Source organism: Chiroxiphia lanceolata, chromosome 11 (assembly GCF_009829145.1).
Source record: "Chiroxiphia lanceolata isolate bChiLan1 chromosome 11, bChiLan1.pri, whole genome shotgun sequence".
In the NCBI taxonomy this organism is placed as follows: Eukaryota; Metazoa; Chordata; class Aves; order Passeriformes; family Pipridae; genus Chiroxiphia; species Chiroxiphia lanceolata.
This window is the reverse complement of record NC_045647.1, coordinates 4,392,501-4,411,223: the sequence shown is the minus strand read 5'-3', so window position 1 is coordinate 4,411,223 and position 18,723 is coordinate 4,392,501. Positions and strand designations below refer to the sequence as shown.

The 18,723-nt window shown below is 43.0% G+C and overlaps 1 protein-coding gene across 24 annotated transcripts in view; it reads right to left on the bottom strand.

The window, feature by feature from the left end:
• The window catches only part of FOXP1 (forkhead box P1), a 382,430-nt gene that overhangs the window by 165,771 nt on the left and 197,936 nt on the right, over positions 1-18,723 (bottom strand). For 7 of the 24 annotated variants that reach the window (XM_032699408.1, XM_032699405.1, XM_032699406.1 and 4 more), the window contains 2 exons: positions 10,721-10,843; positions 216-397 (listed from right to left, as the gene is read on the bottom strand). In XM_032699408.1, the coding sequence (XP_032555299.1) occupies positions 216-386 (171 nt within the window). In that variant the 5' untranslated portion in view covers positions 387-397; positions 10,721-10,843. The other 17 variants (XM_032699414.1, XM_032699418.1, XM_032699420.1 and 14 more) reach the window with 9 other exon arrangements.

Genomic DNA, 18,723 nt, shown 5'->3' with positions numbered 1-18,723 from the left:
TGTTTCCAGGGAACGACTAAAAAGCAGCCCCGGAAGAGAAGCCCAACCTTTCCCTTTACATTAAGAGCTGCAATCCCCTACGGACAAAAAATGTGCAGAATGTCACAGGCAAGTCCTGAAAGCATCCTCCGGCCTGGCAAAGGTTTGGGAGTGGGGGGGTTAAACGCTTCATGCTTTTTCTGTAGGTAGGAAACTTGTAATGCATCTTACAGTACCTGCTGTTGCTGAAGATGTGCTAAATCTGCAGCCCCAATTTCAACGGAAGGTGTCTCGCCGTTTGATCTCACTTCCCGCAGGCTGCACTCTAGTAAATGGTTGCCACCGCTCGCTCCATTCTGAATGGCTGAACCGTTACTTTTTGTCTCAGTCCCAGATTCTTGCATCATGACTCAAAAACCTGAAATAATTTAGGGGAGGGGAGGGGGGTGAAAAAAAAAAAAAAAAAAAAGCAGCTGTTAAAACAGTTGCTGTATATAAGGAGACATGCCCTGTTTTAAATCCTGCCAAAACTGTAAACATATGTCATTTTCCTTCATACGATTTATCTTTCATTAATGGTTCATGCTACTAGTTTGTGTTTATTTATCCATTGGTACAGCTATAATTTTAGTAAGTTAGTTCTCTTCTAAATATAGTATTATTTGCTCAACATCTTTTTTCCCTTAGAGAAAAAAAAATATTTTTGAACGAACACACAGAATCCATAATTAAATTTCTCTAGTTACATCTGGATGCTTTCCTTTGAAACAGATGAGTCACTCTTGGCAACCTATGATGGACAATATCAAAAATGTGATATACACTGTGTAGGGGCAAGGAGGTGAAGCAGAGCACTCACTATTTTGGTTCCCATTCACACCATGATACTGCCAAACTAGCACCTTTTATTATTCTGAAGCAATTCAGGCTGCGTCTGGGATGTGCTGGACATCATCAGTTTTCATTTGGGGAAAACTGCTACAACTGCTCGCAGAATTAGTCTTGCTGGCCAAATTTTTGGCTATGGATTTGGTCTGAATTTGCATGCTCTATGACACTACAGAGAGGAGCCTCCTGTGTTATTTGGTTAAACATTATCTTAGCAGCGACAGTGCATCACAGCCAGCCCTCGAGGTCCACTGACTCTTGGTGGATGGATGCCTGTCCCTGAGTGCTTTACACTCTGTGCTCATCAACAGTGGGCCACAAGCCCCACAACAAGGATCAGGACAAGCACACGTTTCCTTACCCCAGAAGTCCTGGGATTCACACATTTTCAGGAACTAACATCAGCATTTGTGCACAAGACCCTTCAAACAAAGCATGTATGCAAACTGCTACCTTGGAGATATTACGATGAGTTGTTTTGTAAGTATTTCCACCTGCAAAGCGACAGGTTCCAGGGTTTAAATGCCATTAACCTGCTTGGCTTCCACCAGCACATCCCTCCCTCCCTTTGTGCTCTTCCTCTCACCCTTACCCAGGTGAGATGGGATATAGAAAGCCAAGCTGAGTGTCCCAAGTACTTTTCCTACTCCACACTAACTAATCACGTGCACACGTGAGGCAAATGCCTCTGTGCAGAACAGTTCACCCGAAAGTAAGGTGCTTTATGTTCAAGGAAGAACCTGATTGAATTCAGTAACTACCCCAAATCAAAAGAAAGGAGGAAAATCCCTTCCCTTGCAATATGTAAGGGAAAACACCAATCAGAAAGGGCAATAGAAAGCAACATGTTAGCACTCCTTGCCCACTCACGTCCAAGGAGGACAAACCACTCATGAACCAGACCCTGCTCCAATCAAGACAGGACACATTCACGCCGACGGCTGCCCAAGCACATGGGCAGGAGTAGGACAGACTCAGACATTCTGATTACATTTAAATAAATTTCAGCTGGTCCATGGAAACTTCTTTCAATCTGTTTTGCTAAATCTTCGAATTATGCCAGGGGACAAAAGGGCTCAGGGGTTCATTTACAAAGCTTCTGTCAACTTCCCTGTAAAAGCTCCAGAGATCTAAACAAACCTACAGCTTTCCCAACACTGTTAGGAAATGCTTTTGGGTTTTAACATGATCCTGCTCCAACACAGACTAAGTATGGTGTGTTTTTCATTTTCAGCACTGTAAGAAAAGCCCACAAGCATGGTAAGGTCTAAATAAGTGTTTACATCTAACAGGCAAGGTCGGATTATACACCATACACCAGGCAGCCACTGCATGGCACAGGTTGCTTCTGAAGAAGAGAGAGGAGTGAGAGTCTCCAGACAGCTTGCAAGTCACTCAAGGGTATACCATGCAATTTTTATATGCTACACTACTAAAAAGGATATACCTCTTTTAACCAGAGATAAATCAAGAAGAAAGAACTGATGTAATAATTTTCTGTTTCCACCCAAATTTGGGGTCAAGTCTCAACTAAAGAAAATGGAGCATTATGTTAATTTATCTCAGCAGCAGATGAGGAGAAAGATGACCACCAGGAAAGGCTGGTTGGCAGGTTAAACCCAGAGACTCATGTCTTTGACTGTCTTGATGCACCACAGTAATGGTGGGTGCATGTGCCCACCTCATAGACCGAAGGAAGGACACACCAAAGAATTGGTGGAAGATGCCTCCAGCAGACCCCTGTGGTGGAAAGAGATGCTAAAACCAATGTGCCAGAACAGTAAAGGAGTACATCTTATTTTCCAACACTTCTGATGCAACAAACTAGAAGCGAGAACGTGAATAAACTACCAGGACAGTCAGAGAAAGCACCAAGCAAAGCTCCGAGGTGCTTCTGACAGCAGCAAGAAGAATGTGCACCACTGAGGAGCAGATCCATCACTGCCTGATCACAATTTGTTGGCTTGCCCTTCTGAGCAAAATATCTTCAGGACACAGAAAATAATTCACAACCAAACTGGTCAAGAAATTATTTACTGTCTCTAGAACTGCAAAAATGCTCCTGGAAAGAAAGAAAACCACTAGAAATTGCTACAATTTTTCCAACCTATAGGACTAAGAAAAAGATGGATTATTTATTGTATTTGGTCACAAAAAATCATAGTTATTGAAAACCTTTTCCATGACAAATTTCATGCCCTGTTTTACCTTTTGAAGAACCCCAGCCACTTACCAGCTGAGCTGCACAGGGCTGGCCCCAGCCCCTCCACTGGTTGTGACCACCCTACAGAGCAGCAACTATCAAAGAAATAAGGCTGGAAACTGAGTTTGCCAAGACACCATGTTTGAACTTGCAAAACATTATTTTATAAGCAGAAGTGAACATTTCTGAGCAAATTTTGCTTTAAAAACACCCATTTACAAGCGGTCAACCGCCACAACTTCAGCTGGATGCCTGTACAAAACACAAGCCCTTTGCTAAAATGCATCTGATAGAAAACAGAAATTTCAAGGGAAAAAGAAAACTGTTTATTCCTTCACTGCAGTCAAATGTAAGTTGACATAAATAATCACAGTTTGGTTTGATCATTAAGTGTCATGTCATGAAAATCAACCTGCGAGAGCTTTCTGCAAGAATGATTATTATTTGTCTTTTTGAGCACACCTAAATGAGCTGAGGTGATCGTACACCGAGGATGGCTGAGATAATTGTCTCTTCCCAGCACAGCAGAGACAGCCTTACAGGAGCCTATTACTGAAGTTTGTCATTCAAAATCGTGAAAGAAAAAAGCAAAGCAAGGTTGACTTGATGCAACATGATTGTTCTGCGGGAACTGAACTGAAGCTCCCGGTCTGGTATCACAAACTGTGATTCTGCTCTAAATACAACCCCAAATAACCAAAATAGTGCTGGAGAAGCTGTTATGCATAACCATTTATTATAGGAAATACAGTATTTCACAAACGCTTCCATGACATGCAGGAGACCACGTTCTGACTGAAGAAATTTAATGTCAAAAGAGCACGTCCATCTCACGTGTTGTAGAAGGCAGAATAATTCTCCTATCAGTTCTGCAAAGGAAAATATAATTTTAAAGCTTAAAATATGTGGGTTCTTACCAGTGTTAAGTATCTTTCTTTTTTCTCTCTCTGTATATAAATTCTATGGTATTTCATGTTATGAGGGATACAGAAAGACTCTGAATTATTAAAGATGACACAAGATGCTTTTCCCATATGAAGGGACCAAAGCTAAGCTGCAGTGCGAACAACAGCTTGTAAAACTTTATCCTGAAATCAAGGAGCACATAATAAAAGAACTGTTCTGATATGACTTACTGTCAGCTTGGTTTAAAAATTTCCAAACAGTGATCAGTTTCTTGAGATTCCCAATTTAACCTGCACAAAACCTTTTCTAGCTTCGATGCACAGTCAAATACAAAGTCAAAGCCCTACAGCTGGACCCATCTCCTTGGTGAATACGTTACATTCAAGGTAATGGAGTAAAATTTCAGAGGAGGGGAACCAAGGGATGGCACTCTGTCAACAGGAGGACAACAGCTAATCATCTTCCACGTGACTTGGACAGAAGCAGAGGACACCCAATTTCTTAAGGGCATGGACAAAATTGAGAAAACATAGGTCAGATGTTAACTTTGTCTGAATCAAAATTATCTGAGTATTCCAATGCAGATGTTTTTAGGAAAAAAACCAGAACCTAAAAAAAATCCTAATTTTGAAAAGGTTCTGTGCTCATCCATTAAATCAAAGCCCATAAAGTCCACAACACCACAAAGACCAGATGCTGCTCAGCTCCACTGGACTACTAAGATGAGCAAGGTTAAGCATAGAGATTAGTAGGCAGGAGGTGGGTGCTGAAGTGTGCCATTTCTGCAATTCTTCTACCAGTATAGTTTCTAAAGACTAAGCAGCACTAGTTAATGTCAGCATGAGGGAGGATTTACTGACTGAAGCACCTGTCAGAATGAGGACCCACTGCAAGTCTGAAAGACTAAGGGACTGATATTCAGATGTCTTTAGATGCCTCACCATACACGGAGGCAGCTGGTGAGACAATTTAAAGACTCCTGAATAAGCACCAACCTATATCTTTAAGCACCTCATCACTTTTAAAAAACTATCCCTGGGGTCTTCTGGGCCTTAACATCTCTGGTTTAATATGCTTCCAGACTACAGATTCACAATGTAGCCTGTGTGTTTCAAAGTTTCTTCCAAGGCTGATGATTTTATTTCAGCTGTAAGTATTTGGAGGTGTTTACAAATATACATATATACCCATATATGCATATAAAGATCATTCAGCATTTCTGTCCCCTGGGATCAGTGCTAGAGCAAAAATGTTGTCATAAAACAACACTTCTTTGCCACATTTGTGCAAGATTTTAAGCTAACAAAAAGTTCAGTCTTTATTCCAGGGCAGTTAATTAAGGTTGACCAAGTCAGGCAGAAGTAAATTAACTTGGCTGATCAATTATTTATATGAAGCAGAATAAATGCCCTTAAAGAACTTGGCCCAGCCATGAAAGGACATGTAAATTAAAGACAACACAGATTTATAAAATGTATTTCTACATTTATAGGCAGAAGAGCTAATGGTAAAACCAGTTTTAAGTGAGCAATCAAATCACAAAATCTAGCCTGAAATTCTCAGGCAGGCATAGTATCTATACGTGCATGGCCTATAATCAAATGTTTTATCTATTTGTTACAAGCAGTTCCCCAAAACAGGCTCAGGACTAACTTTAGAGCACTTCTCTGTGCAATTAAAAAAAAAAAAACACCAACAACCAACCAAAAAAACCAAAAACAAAATAAAACACCAAACAAGCAATGTTTGGAAGCATTCCATGACAACACAAGGCTGCAAAGACAGGATTTTACCTCTTGAAAACGAAGCGCGCTCCAGACCGTGACCGGGAAGGCAACAGAGAGCATGAGCAAAGCTGCTGCTTGCCCCCAGCACAGGGACAAAGGTACTGCAGGACCAGCCTGGCACTCCCACCACTGCTTGGGATCAGCAACAAGGACCACAACCTTTGCCAGGAGACCCTTGCCCAGCTCACAGGTGGTCTCTTTTAGTCCCGGTATCTTTGGAGTAACTGCCCTGCCAGGGAAAGCACCTCAGGCTCCACATCCCACCATCGCTTCTGAATTTTTCCGGGAACATGTTTTGATGTCCCCCAGGCCATGCTGAAACACCCATCTCCTCCAGCTGACACCCCGTGCCTAGGTTGGTGAGGCAGCCAGCAGCACCATCCCGCCATCCACGAGTTCAGTAAAAGAAAAAGGACTCACTAGTGGAAATTAAAAGCCTTGTGTAAGGTAAGGCTTTGATGTGCCATGGGGGAAGGCGTACAGATGTTCAGCTGCTCATTTACTAAATTACACCATGTCACAATTAACTGTGAATCAGCCAGCTTCACACGAGCAGCTCAAGGGCTGCCACCGTGCTAAGTGCAGAAATAACGCCGGGGAGTGGAGTCCAAACTAGCCAGGTGGACCAGATGACTTCTCTCTGCCGGTGTTTGTGGTTAGCACGACTATTAGAAAGAGCCATCCCAACATATGGCATGATTTAAGTAAATCAGATCATGCTGAACTCACCAGCCTTTCTCAACTTACAAACCCCTCCGCTCTCGTCATTGCAGATGGGTGAACACCCGTCATGCTTTTAGAGTTTTCAGTAGCCGTCATTTATCCTGCTGACAGGGTGTATTTTAGGTATAATTATGTACTAACTAACTATAGATCAACTGTCAGTACATTAGGGTACTTTTTGGATAAAACTTACCCCTTTGAAGGCCACTCGCCTACACACTACTGGTGGTTGCTGAATTGTGCAGGAGTAGGAGAAAGGAGAAAGGGATTCAAAGTGCAATTAAGGATCATATTTAAGAATCAACCAAAATAGTAAGGAACAGAGCGAATCAGGCTCGGCTGTCCTGAAAAGCGATGCTGAGTCACGTCTGACAACGGCGTTTGGAGGAGGAGAGGCAAACCTGGAGCAAGGCAAGGGAGGAACACGCACGGGATGTGTGGAAAGAGGAAACAAAGAGACAGCGACGAGGTGAAATCCTTTGATATTTCCTCAGCTTAAAGAGGTAATTCAATGCATTAAAATGGATCCTTGAAATTTCAAAGGATGAAACTCGCACAACAAAGATTGTCGAGAGTGCTATTTTCTAGGATTAGAACAAAAACGTATTGGGATTTGCTATATGATCTTACGTCGCTGAGCACGACTGTACACTTGCTGTTATGCAAGCACCATCTTCCAATAGAGAATTTTCATAATTATAACAGAAAGGCGTAAATTTTCTAATGCATGGCAGTTCAAAAAGTAATCAAGAGAATGAGCCTGAGGGCTATTTTAATGTATGCAAAGCTAGTGACCCACAGTAAATGGGAGGTAGGCTTCAATGAATGCAAAGTAATGCACACATACTAAAGACCTGGTCTGATGAGGGACGGCTAAAATTAACACCCAATTAATTTCCGAATTGACAAACAAATGAAACCCATAAATCTACTTTCTCATTAATTTTCTTGTGGTATAATTTAAAGCAGTAATATGAGGGCAAAAACTGAGCATTATCCATCATAAATATCAAAAAAGATAGCACTGTAACACCATAAATTATGCATATTACCTGTTGTTAAAAATGATTAATGTATTATCAACTTTATCGTGCACTGTATATGTCTAGACGTATCTAAAATCTGAAATTTCATTTAGTGCTTAGGAAATAAAGGGTCCAGAAGAAATGGGATTACCCACAGCGCATCCTTGGCTCTGTCTCCTGACACAGGCACAGCCCTGACACTCTCACCTCGGCTGGATTCATCCCAAGCCTTGGGTCAGTGGAGGCTGAGCACATCGCAGGGGTGACGTGCTAAGGCTCTCTGGGGAAAGGAAGCAAATCACACTGTTCTTGGAGCATCCCTGAGGGCTGATCCACAGCCTCGGCACCCAGTTTACATAGGGCTGCTCCCCTTACCTGCCCTCCCAGTCCTGGGGTAGAGCTACTTGATGATGCAGAGGGAGGTAAGAAATGGACAAGGAGGATAAAAATGTGAGGCTGTGACTAAATTAAGTGAGTGATTAGCCTGTGCTTTCCAAAAGTGCTTGAGCACATCACCTTGGCCAATGGGAAAAGCACATGGGTTGCCTTCCCTCCTCCCTGGGGGTCATGATGGTGACCAGCCTGGTTTATTACCAGGGTTTAAGTCCACTTGCCACTCTCAAGTCTCCTGAAGAGCAGCTTCACCCATTCCTGTCTAGATGCAGGCTGCCACAACTTCTTCTTTATTTAACTATATACAATGGCACAACCTTTTTCACTGTTGGTGAGCATGGCTCGCACTGCCCTGGGTTCCTCCTTTCCAGCACCAGCGTCTATTGCCAGGGCCACAGCAACCTGAAATCATTTGGAGGCATCTCAGTGAAAGGCTGACTGATGCTCTGCAGGAGCTGAAATTTAAGACAGCTGCGGTGAGAAGAAGGGAAGGAGAATCAGGAGCCTAATCCCACTTGTGCCACACTGACTTATTGTGAAATCATGGTCAAACAACTTAAATGTCTCAGAGAACCAGTCAGTGCAGTTACCCCTACAGAAATCTCTTCTGCTGAGCATGTTGCTGACCACAAACAGTAACAACAGAGATCAGGCAAATCCAAGAAGAATTAATTGAAACAGACATTAAAAGGTTGCCATATGCTCAATTCAAAAGAGCTGGAGTTGGTCCCCATGAAAAACTAGAGCACCAAAACATACCAAGCTGTGAAGACAACAGGTCTCACTCCTTTCCATGAAGTAAGACCCAAAGCATTACGCAGACAATGGACAACTCAACTTTACCCACACCAGATTTTTGCATTCTGCCTTAATTTTACACATGCACACAAGTTACTTCCAGTCTCACCTGGGATAAACAAACCCCCTTTCCAAAGCCAGCTCTATCTCAATCTATGCCTCTCAGCTTGACAGCTATTAAATCCATATTCAGCATGAACCTCATGCCATAGCTGCATAAAAGCTCTAGAGCTGGGCGACTTCCAAGCGACTGGCAAATACGATGTAATCATTTACATACCATCATCGGCAGAGTGAGGTTCCTTCCTCTCTCTTGGGGAGAGCTGTCTTTCAGCCGTGAGCTTGACAGAAATCATCCTTACCATCACTGGGATCATCGTTTATTTGGAAGGAAAGCAATGGCGAGCAGCAAAAAAAAAAAAAAAAAAAACCCCAAACCGAACCAGAAGCCATAATTCATTGTGCCATATGACTCTGTGACTGCTACCACACGGACACGAGCACCATGGCATTAGAGGAATGACTCCTCCAGAGAGAAGGACTCAACTGCAGCATGGTGAGAGAGGCTGCAGAGCTGGGTGCTGGCCCCATGGTTGGTGTCCCTGGGGAGGTACCCACCTGCTCATCCCAGCCCGGGCATCACAAGCGTGTGGGGCTCCCCGCTGTTCTGTGCAGAACAGGAACAGAAACTGCAGAGCTGTTCTCGCAGCCACGACTTATTTGTTTGTATGCACACTGCTCTGAGCTTGCAACATAAACTCTTGCAGTCTGTCTCGCAGAAAAACAGGTGAGTATTCAACCAAATAAAAGACCAAAGTTGCATTTAGTAAATATAGTCAGTTTATGCCAGATAGAAGCAGCTTTGCTACAACAAGATGATACCAAACTCGTACCAAGTGCTGGCTGTAGATGAATTAAGACTCCCACCCTCCACACACATCTCTGTTAAAGCATATCTGAATTGTCTAGCAGCCTCCAGAAGTCAAAAACCACCTCAAAGCCAGGTGCAACTCTAATAATTCTGCACAACACCATTTTCACTTCACTGTTTTCACTTAGTCCAAGGCTTGATTCATCACAGTAACACGAATCAATTAACAACCAGCTTTGTCCACTTACACACTTAGGTACCTCCTGCTCCCCTCCAGCCCCAACACTGCTCCAGTCCAGCAGCCCAAATGAACAGTATGTTTGGATCACTGGTGTGAACTAGGGAATACAACAGATCACATTTCTATGCATATTTTGTTGCTTGCTTTTCCAAGGGATGAAAAGGACAATTATTAAATTTTATCCTTCAAAATCTTCTTAAAAAACGTATATTCAAGATACTTTAACAAATGAATTCACATATAAAGGAACAGACAACACCTTCATATTTTAACAAATCAATTCACATATACAGGAATAGACAACACCTTCAAGTTAACATTTCTTTCCCAAGGTCACTCAAAGACAGTTTACTCCTTTTGTGTGCATAGCCCTAACAATTTACTGTTAGTGATAACAGGTCCTGCCTGGCATTTGAAATTCTGGCATTTGAAATCCAATCCCCCTTCAGAAACAACAACAAACAATAATTCTGAAAAACAAAGATGGTGTGAGTTTTTCTTGCTCTTTTTCAAAACAACCCAAAAGCAACAACTACCAGGATGGTTCTCTCTAATTAGGACTCCCAGAAACCAAAGAACAAACAGGCAGCACAGAGAAATTAGCAGATATAAACGCAGTTTTCCAGTTATAAAAAGAAGAAAAGCAGCTCTGTCACCTCACTTGCAGGAGGAGGAGCGACAGAGCACGTTTTTAAATTTGGTATTTTCTCTCCATTCAAACGGCTCTGCTTCTAAAACACATTTTCCTCAGATCTCCTCAGAAATAAAAGTGAAAGCTTTGCCTTTTCCAACTCCATCGAGGGCACACGCATCAATTAAAATCCGGCATGAGGAAAGAGGGAAATCAAAAAGCCCCCAACCAAACGCTGACACAGAACGCAAGGCTGTACTTTTGGGGTGATTTACCTGGTTCATAGCCCTATATCTTTGTCCTAGACCTTCTACCTCCTTGTTTGCTCCATGCAGGATTTTCTAGCCATCAGCCGTCTACCGCTGTGCTAGTCGTCTTGCAGGAGTGCTCTCTCCCTTCTGAAAAAAGCAAACAACTGGATAGATATCATTACACTAAGGAAATCTCTTGGAAAAACCAAACAACTTGCTAATCTTTCTAGCCCCTTCACCCAAGTTAAAGATAAGCAAAGCAAACCAAAGTGAGTTTCAGCCACATTCCAGGGACAAGCTCCCCTTTTTCTCCTTTATCAAAATCCCAGCATTTAAAGGTTTTTTTCCAGACCTTGCAGGATAAACTGCTGCTCACGCCCGCAAACAAAGCAATATTTGTTTAATAACTGATTGCTGCCATGGGTACAGTAAACAAGGGGCCCAGCATTTGTGTTTATGAACAAACACATCATCTTGCAAGAGCAATTTAACATTAACCAGGTGGAATAATCAACAGATTTCATAGGTGACACTCGGGGCAGGACTAATGTAAACAGAGCAGGGAGGAGAAAGGGGCCACTCTTAGGGAATCAAGGTTGAGGCAAATGCATTACAGAGTAAACAGCTGGGAAGAACTCAAGACAAACAAATAGTCATTCTTCTGACATTTCGAGAAGCAGAAAGGTTGTACGTTACATGCATCAGCTGCTGACCACCATGAAATCAAACCAGTTGGGGACCAGGCCTTCTTGTTTACACAGTGCCATGTTTGCTTATAAACAACAATTTGCTGTTACCAACCTCGCATTACTCATTGCATAAACGAGCAGATCAAGTGAAATCCTGTTAACTCTTCTGTGGATTGAGGGTTTTTTACTCCCCTTCAACAACAACAAACAAAAAAGCCTTTGCAGTCTTGCTGTGCAACCTCAAGACAAGAGGCAGCAGAGAAAAATAGAGAGCTGTGCATCTGTTCTGATAAAAGGGAAAGAAAGGAGTTGAAAACACTTGAAAGTGTTTCACAGAACAAGATTTACTGGCCAAACCACTGATGTGAAAGATCCATTTGCATTCAAAAAAAAAACCAAAACCAAAAAACACCAACAACCAACAACTGCAAAAGGTGGGGTGCAAAATTTTCATTTCACTCCTAGAACAAACAAGCAAAACAACAGCTTTCAACAAAACAGAACCTGCCCGGCATGACCATGGACACGTGTGGTTTACACATACACCCATGGCCATGCCACCTCCCCGCAGCAGAGATGAACCAGCAAGCCATGGTTCAGCCCTCTTTCTCCTCCTTTCTCTCTACCATCCTCAACTCCTTTGCTTCTGCCTCCCATCACCATTCTCTGATCTCTGTAGAGGTCCCAGCTCCTTTTTGTTAACCCAGGGGGGCCAGAAGGTTCATGGATGCCTTCTCACAACCAAAACCTCTGGCCCCCAACCAGCCCCCACTCAACATCCCTCTCTTGGCCCCAAGGCACTGTGACATTAGTCCTCAAGGTGCTCAGGATGCCAAAATTCCCTGGGTTTGCCACCTTCCATAAAGCTTTTCCTTCTCCATCTCTAATCCCTGTACCACTCAAGAAGTTGCCTACTGCAACATTCCTCCGGGAAGGTTTCTGTAACTTCTCTCTTCTGAACATGGATTTGGGGAAAGACCTGAAGTACAGAGAGAGAAGACGGATGGTCCTATCCATGAAGGTTAATCCAGGGCTCTGGGTTACATTCCTTCCCTGACACAATCCCTGAGTGTGACCTCCAGAAGTCTCTTCATCCCTCTCCTATGAAAAATAAGCCCTTTAAGATGATGTACTAGTTGGGTGGGGTTAGAGGATGTAGTTGTGGGCTATACCACGGGCCGTTTTTTCTCCTAGCTGCACTGTGGCCCCTCCCTGATGAGCACCAGCACCACTGCCACACACTGAGGAAAATCATCCCTGTTTCGAATCCACGAAGTATCCAAGGTCACAGCTGGCCCTGGCACTAATCTCCCCTCCCTTGCCATTTCATGTGCAAACAGCATGATGGCCAGAAGCCTCCCCCCTCATCATTTTTTCACAAGTTTTAGAATATTTGGTACTTTTTTCCACAGCTGACCAAGAACCTCCATTTTCTTTATCAGAAAATATTTAGCCTTTTGTCGTAGTAAGAAAAACCCGGTTCAAAAACCATGAAATCAGTACAACCTACTAATAAGGCAGGTATTTAAATAAAACCCAAATGCAGTATTGTTCAGGCAACGGCCTATTTTTTAATACATCAGGTTGACAGCATAATAGCAGGCAGGATGAAAGGTGCGACTCGAGGACGGGGTTGGCGTCCGCACACCAGGAAAACAGAAGTGTTGCCCCATTTCCTGTGCTGCAGCAGAGTATTTCTGATGTCTGGGGCTGCCGGGGACTTAACTCTGAATTAATGATTACACACAATACCCTCCTTTCTCCCCTCCCTGCAGGACAGCGAGGGCCAGCCTCACCGAATGACTGTGGGCAGGCAGGCACAGGTCACGGGGGATTTAGATATTTCACAGCAGCTTCAAAAATTTAGACACCGCAACCTGAAGGCTTCTGAAAACATCAAGCTTCACATAAAAGTCCTGATATTTCCCTACTTGAGGCAACTGCTCTCACCTCAGCAGCGCTGCCTGTTCCACGGTCCTTTTCCAGCACGTAAAATCACAGTTTATTCAGTACAAAGTAACTATGCTATGATAAAAACTATAAGCATATCATTCAAATGCTTTATTGGTCAAATAGATGGATGCTTTTATTAGTCCAACCTTTTTTGTAATGGAGTGCCACTGATGACCCAGTGTTAGCCTCATTCCCTGCTATTAATCACACTTCTAAGAGCTCATTTTGCTTTAAAATCTTAAGAAATTGCTATAATTTAAAGACATGGTGTCTACATAATGGGAAATGCTTCACAGATTGTATCATTCCATATAACACAGAATTTTTATGGCAATGCTGACCACGATACCAAGGTATTACAAAACTTGAATAAAATATTTTATGAAGAAAATCTAAATGTAAACTTCCTTTTGCATTTGTGGTTTGCCACATCCATAATGTTTTAATCACAGCCTTTTGGGAGTTGCAGTTCTCAACTGCATGTGGCTTACGCAGATTAACACTACAAAAACACTCCCTGAACAAATATAAACAGACCAAAACAAAATTAAATGAAAATTAAATAAAATAAAATGATGGACCATGAGAGAAAGACTGTTCAAGCTATATTTTCATGATTTTCACGCAAGGGATTTATCCTCTCATTGACTAGATTATCGCTTTCCTTTTTTTGCACAGGGAAAACACATGATGTTTACTGTGAAAAACTTTTATGACAAAGTGGAAGCATCTTACGAATTTACCTACACAGAGAATTAAATTAATATAATGATGGTCCTAACCCATATTATTAAAATGTACTTTGCAAAATGTTTTGACAATGTTGACTGCTGCAGGAGGGAAAACACATTTAAGACTATTTCAGCCAAACGCAGAAGCAGAAGCCTTTCATTTTTCAAATGCTAAGTAAAAAGCATCTTTAAACATCTTCTCATGAAAGAAAATGCAGTGCAATTATGTTATATGGCACACACAAAAGCGTGTTCTTTTCCTCAGTTCTCTAACAAGATATTAGTACCTCCTGGCCTTAGGAATATTATGTGTAAATCACATCATATTCAGAGTGTCTGAATTAATTATAATAGGAGCTGGAGAGAAATGTTAACTTTCCAGGTTGTTGCTAAGGATTAGCCCTTGTTTACAATTCTGTATTTATAGAACAAGAAAAATTTGTCAAATGAAGGGCAAAGAGGAAAGCAAGAACACAAATTTAGCTTTGATTTCAAAACAAATCAGATCTCGCAACCATTCCCAGAGAAGAAAACCACAGTTTTTAATGTGAAGATGCAAATGAGTCTCAGAATATAAAAATGTTTTATAATTCTGTGCATTCAACACTAGTAGATGTTATTTAAAGAATTTATGTTAACATTTCTCATCCTCACACAGCAAGTCCAAGATGCTGCAAACAGCATCAATTTAAAATGGATTGCATTTCTGTGGGGCACGGGGTAGCTGAGGAGGCTGAAGCAGAAGGCAGCAGGGAGTTCAGCCCCCAGGCATCAGATTTGAAGGGATTCACGGACTACTCCAAAGGGGTTCAAGGCAGTGTGCAGAAGGAACAAGCCCTCTGCCTTCAACAGGCTTAATCCTGGCTACATGGAGATGTGCAGATCCATCCAGAGGGCAAGTCACGAATCTCAAAACCATTGCAAAGGACCAGTTGACTTCCCCAAATGCAGTCTGTGATGTGAACAAAACACCTTATAAGAAGGGCACTTTGGAGACCAAGGAAGGTCCATCACGCAAAAAGGCAGTATTTCTGGAGAGCCCTGTGAGGACAGATGGCTCAAGGCTAAGTCCATGGGATGGGTCCAGTGAGCAGAGAGCCAAAGCCTTGCAGGGACTTACAGGTCTCAGGCACCTTGGCAGAACTGGCCAGGGAAGTTTGTACTGCTCACTGTTCTGAGGATAAAGAAAGCACTTCGGCCTCCAGCACTTTCATTTCTTTGCACAAACAAAGGCACACCCACTACAATTAAGTTGCAAAACCCTTTTCATTACGACTCCTTGTTTTCACACACTTCAAGCCTTCCAAGACCTGCAGTCCCTCTCATGCTTCCATCAGTGTGTGCTTCTGCAGGGAAGACTAAGCTAGGGTTGTGTAGTGGTTTCAGTTTATGGAGAAGCAAATGGAAAAATGCTTTTTCCCATTAAAAGAAAAAAAATGTAACCACCAACTTCTGAGCAGGGTGACTTGCAAAAATGCTGAGCACCCACAACTGAGAGCATCTAACCCCCCACAAGAATCAGGCCTATAACACAATATGAAAAATGCACTTAGCTAAGCTTTTGTGGAAACACAGATGGTCTCCCTGCCTTGCCCTGTCCAAGGGCTATGTCTCTCAGATTACAGCTAAGGCAGCACGATGGAACAGGGAAACCAAACATGTGCCCGTGCACACTGGTCTGTAAGCTAATGCACATACACACACGTGCTAATGAAGTACCCAACATATATCAGTTCCACATCATTCACAATGGAGTTAATTGGGACAGAAGAGGTGCTTTCCCCCCAGTTTTGTCTTGGTGGTTTTTTTTTTTTACCAGGAACAGCTCCAGTCTGGGTCCAGAGCACAGATCCCACCCCGCCACATTTCTGTGCAGGAGACGTGTACATACCGCACATGTTCCTCAGCAGCCACGCACATGGATCCCAAGCACCCAAAAATACAGTTGGTCCTCATCATGCTGGCCCAATAGAGGGGGGGGAAAAAGTGCGAATTTTTTCCACCTCAAAATTTCATCCTGTGCCTGAGAAAACTCCCTAAAAAAGCTCTGTCAAAACCAATTTGTTTCTAACTTACCAGAAAAAGCACACATGCCTACTTTTGAGTCAGGATGCAGGAAGCCAAGCTCTTAATATCCTTCTTCTGCATTCACCCATGGCTGAAGAGCAATGCCCACCTCTAAGCCACCATCAGAGATGGCTGGGAGAGGGTTCAACAGCAGAGAGGAGTTACCAGACACCAAATAAGCCTCTCTAGCTTGCCTTGACCAATGACAGTGGGCAACTGTGAGCACTCCTGTGGCTGCCCATACCTTTTCCATGCATGATGCCAATGGAACAGAAAGCCTCTCAACAGACAGCACCATGGTCCCATGACCTCTCCAAAAAAAGCTGTTCAGTCCTGGACTGGAAGGGTCCATCACTGCCAAGTTTGGCAGAGGCTGCTCTGTGTTTCAGGAAATGGCCTTTCTGGGTGCTGAATCCCCGGCAGCATGTGGGGGCCGTTTACAACCAGCAGTGTGTGTTTAACATCCAAAATGTGCACTGAAGACAGTATTTGAACATCTCCAGCCACATGCAGGTGCATGGTCCCACAGATGTGCTGGCTCCCGAACACTGAAGAGCTAAGGCATGTGGCTTCCTGCTCCAAGGGCTTGTGAAAGAGAAGGATACACTCTATTTACAGTTTATTCAAGACAAGACTATTCAGTGTCAGGATGTGCCGTAAGAGGGTAATTTGCACCCTAAACTGGATTGTACGATACCACAGTCACAGACCTTAAGATCTCTTCCTTTGGATTAAAACCGTTTGTACAAGTCAAAGCAGAACAAGGAGAGTAACAAAACATACAATGTATTTTGTTCTACAGTGCAGCCACATATTTCAACTGCCTCAGCCAAATTCTTAGAGTAAACACAGCTTTAAAAGAAAATAACTAGAATAAAGAGCTTCTGGAAAGTTCTGACTGATTATGCATGCAAGAATTCTGCTACTGCTTCCTCCCATCATCTGAAAAATAAACCAACCACCCAACTTCCACAACTATCTACAAAAGTGCTATTTTTCTGAAACACGTTACAATACTATCTGAGGTCTGCAAGTTGTAATGAATGCATCTTGTTTTGTAAAATACACAGAGGAGTTCAATTAAATGAACAACTGTAAAGGAAATAGAGCTGATAAAAGAATTAATGCTCTGTGTGCCAGATCATAACATAACATCTAGGATAACAAAACCGTGTCAAACATGCAACCGCCGAAGACTTAAAAAAATGAAACAACAAAGTTAAACCCTAAAATATTAAAGCACGTAAAATCAGAATGCACAAAACTTATTTTACATAATTGAGAGGGGAGCATGGGCAGAAGCAAAGGGATCTCTCACAGCTGTTATTCAAGACTTACTAAACACATAAAAAGACTGAATGTTTTGTAAACGACCACCTGCTCCGCTGATGATCCGCTCCTTTCTCGCTGCCCAACCTGCTTTTTTCCAAAGACCAAGCTAACCCAACTTCCCATCCGCCGAGGCATGGCTGAAATTATTTCTCAATCTGAGTCTGCATCTCGGTCTCCTTTTTTTTCCCTCCCCTTCCCACTTTCCTGTGCCGCTCGGGCTGCCCACACGCTGGAAGGGAGCCGCCAGCCCCGGTGCCTGCTCCGGCTGTCGGCACACACGACACCGGTGGGAGCACAGACTAGAGCTCAGCCGGAAGGGAGACAGTCAGGGTTCTGCAAAACCTCGCACGTCGGCTTTTCTCCTTTCGCAGTTGGCGTGTGAACTTGTAACTCGGAAATTGCAAGTTCCCACCAATTTTTTTGGCAACTTGAACGCAATTTTTAGGAAAACATAGTATGCGGCTTTTGGCACGCGGAACTAAGCGCGAAGACTTTTCAGACAAAATATGCAAAGGTGATGGTCTCGCAAGCCTTTAAGGGCTTGCTGGATGGAACACGGTTTGGAAGGCAAGAGTACAAAATTCTGACTCCCACAAGCAGTAATAAAAATCTGTGTTCAAGCGGCTCCACAGACACTTACTCACAAAACAGGCATAATATCTGCATGGAACATATATATGGAACAGCCTCGGCAATGTGATGTACCCACAGTTCTGCACCATCCAGCAAACTGGGCATCTAGAGACACCTAAAACAGTCCCTCTCCTACACTTCTGACTAAAAAGGCAAGACTATAGGCACTTTCTGGCAGACTTGAACATCAGTATACTCGGGGGAGAGGAGGATGGAAAATACTTAAAATTACAGAGATGCTAATCTATCACTATTCATGTGTCCAGCTATTAGTCAAGTTGCTTCAGCAAAACATCTGGCCTGAGCCACAGGCCCAGTGAGCAGCATGAGAAGTCCTTGGTGCGGCTGCAGCCTCTTCATGTCAGCATAAAAAACCACCCGTATTTCCCCCACTTGTCTGGCCACAGACTGTGTGAGAGTTGCACGCACCTATTTGTATCACCTTGCCACTGGCAAAGCCCACTGGCATCCCCTCCTGCTCTGAGAGATGTGGATTTAGCAAAGGATTTAATTCTTCCCTTCTTTCTGTAAGACTTTTATAGTAGAGGTATGAAGCTAGAGGAGCTTCTTCAGGAACCTCACTCCCAGGAGTGCTGATCTCAAGGAGTTCCCAATGGCAAGG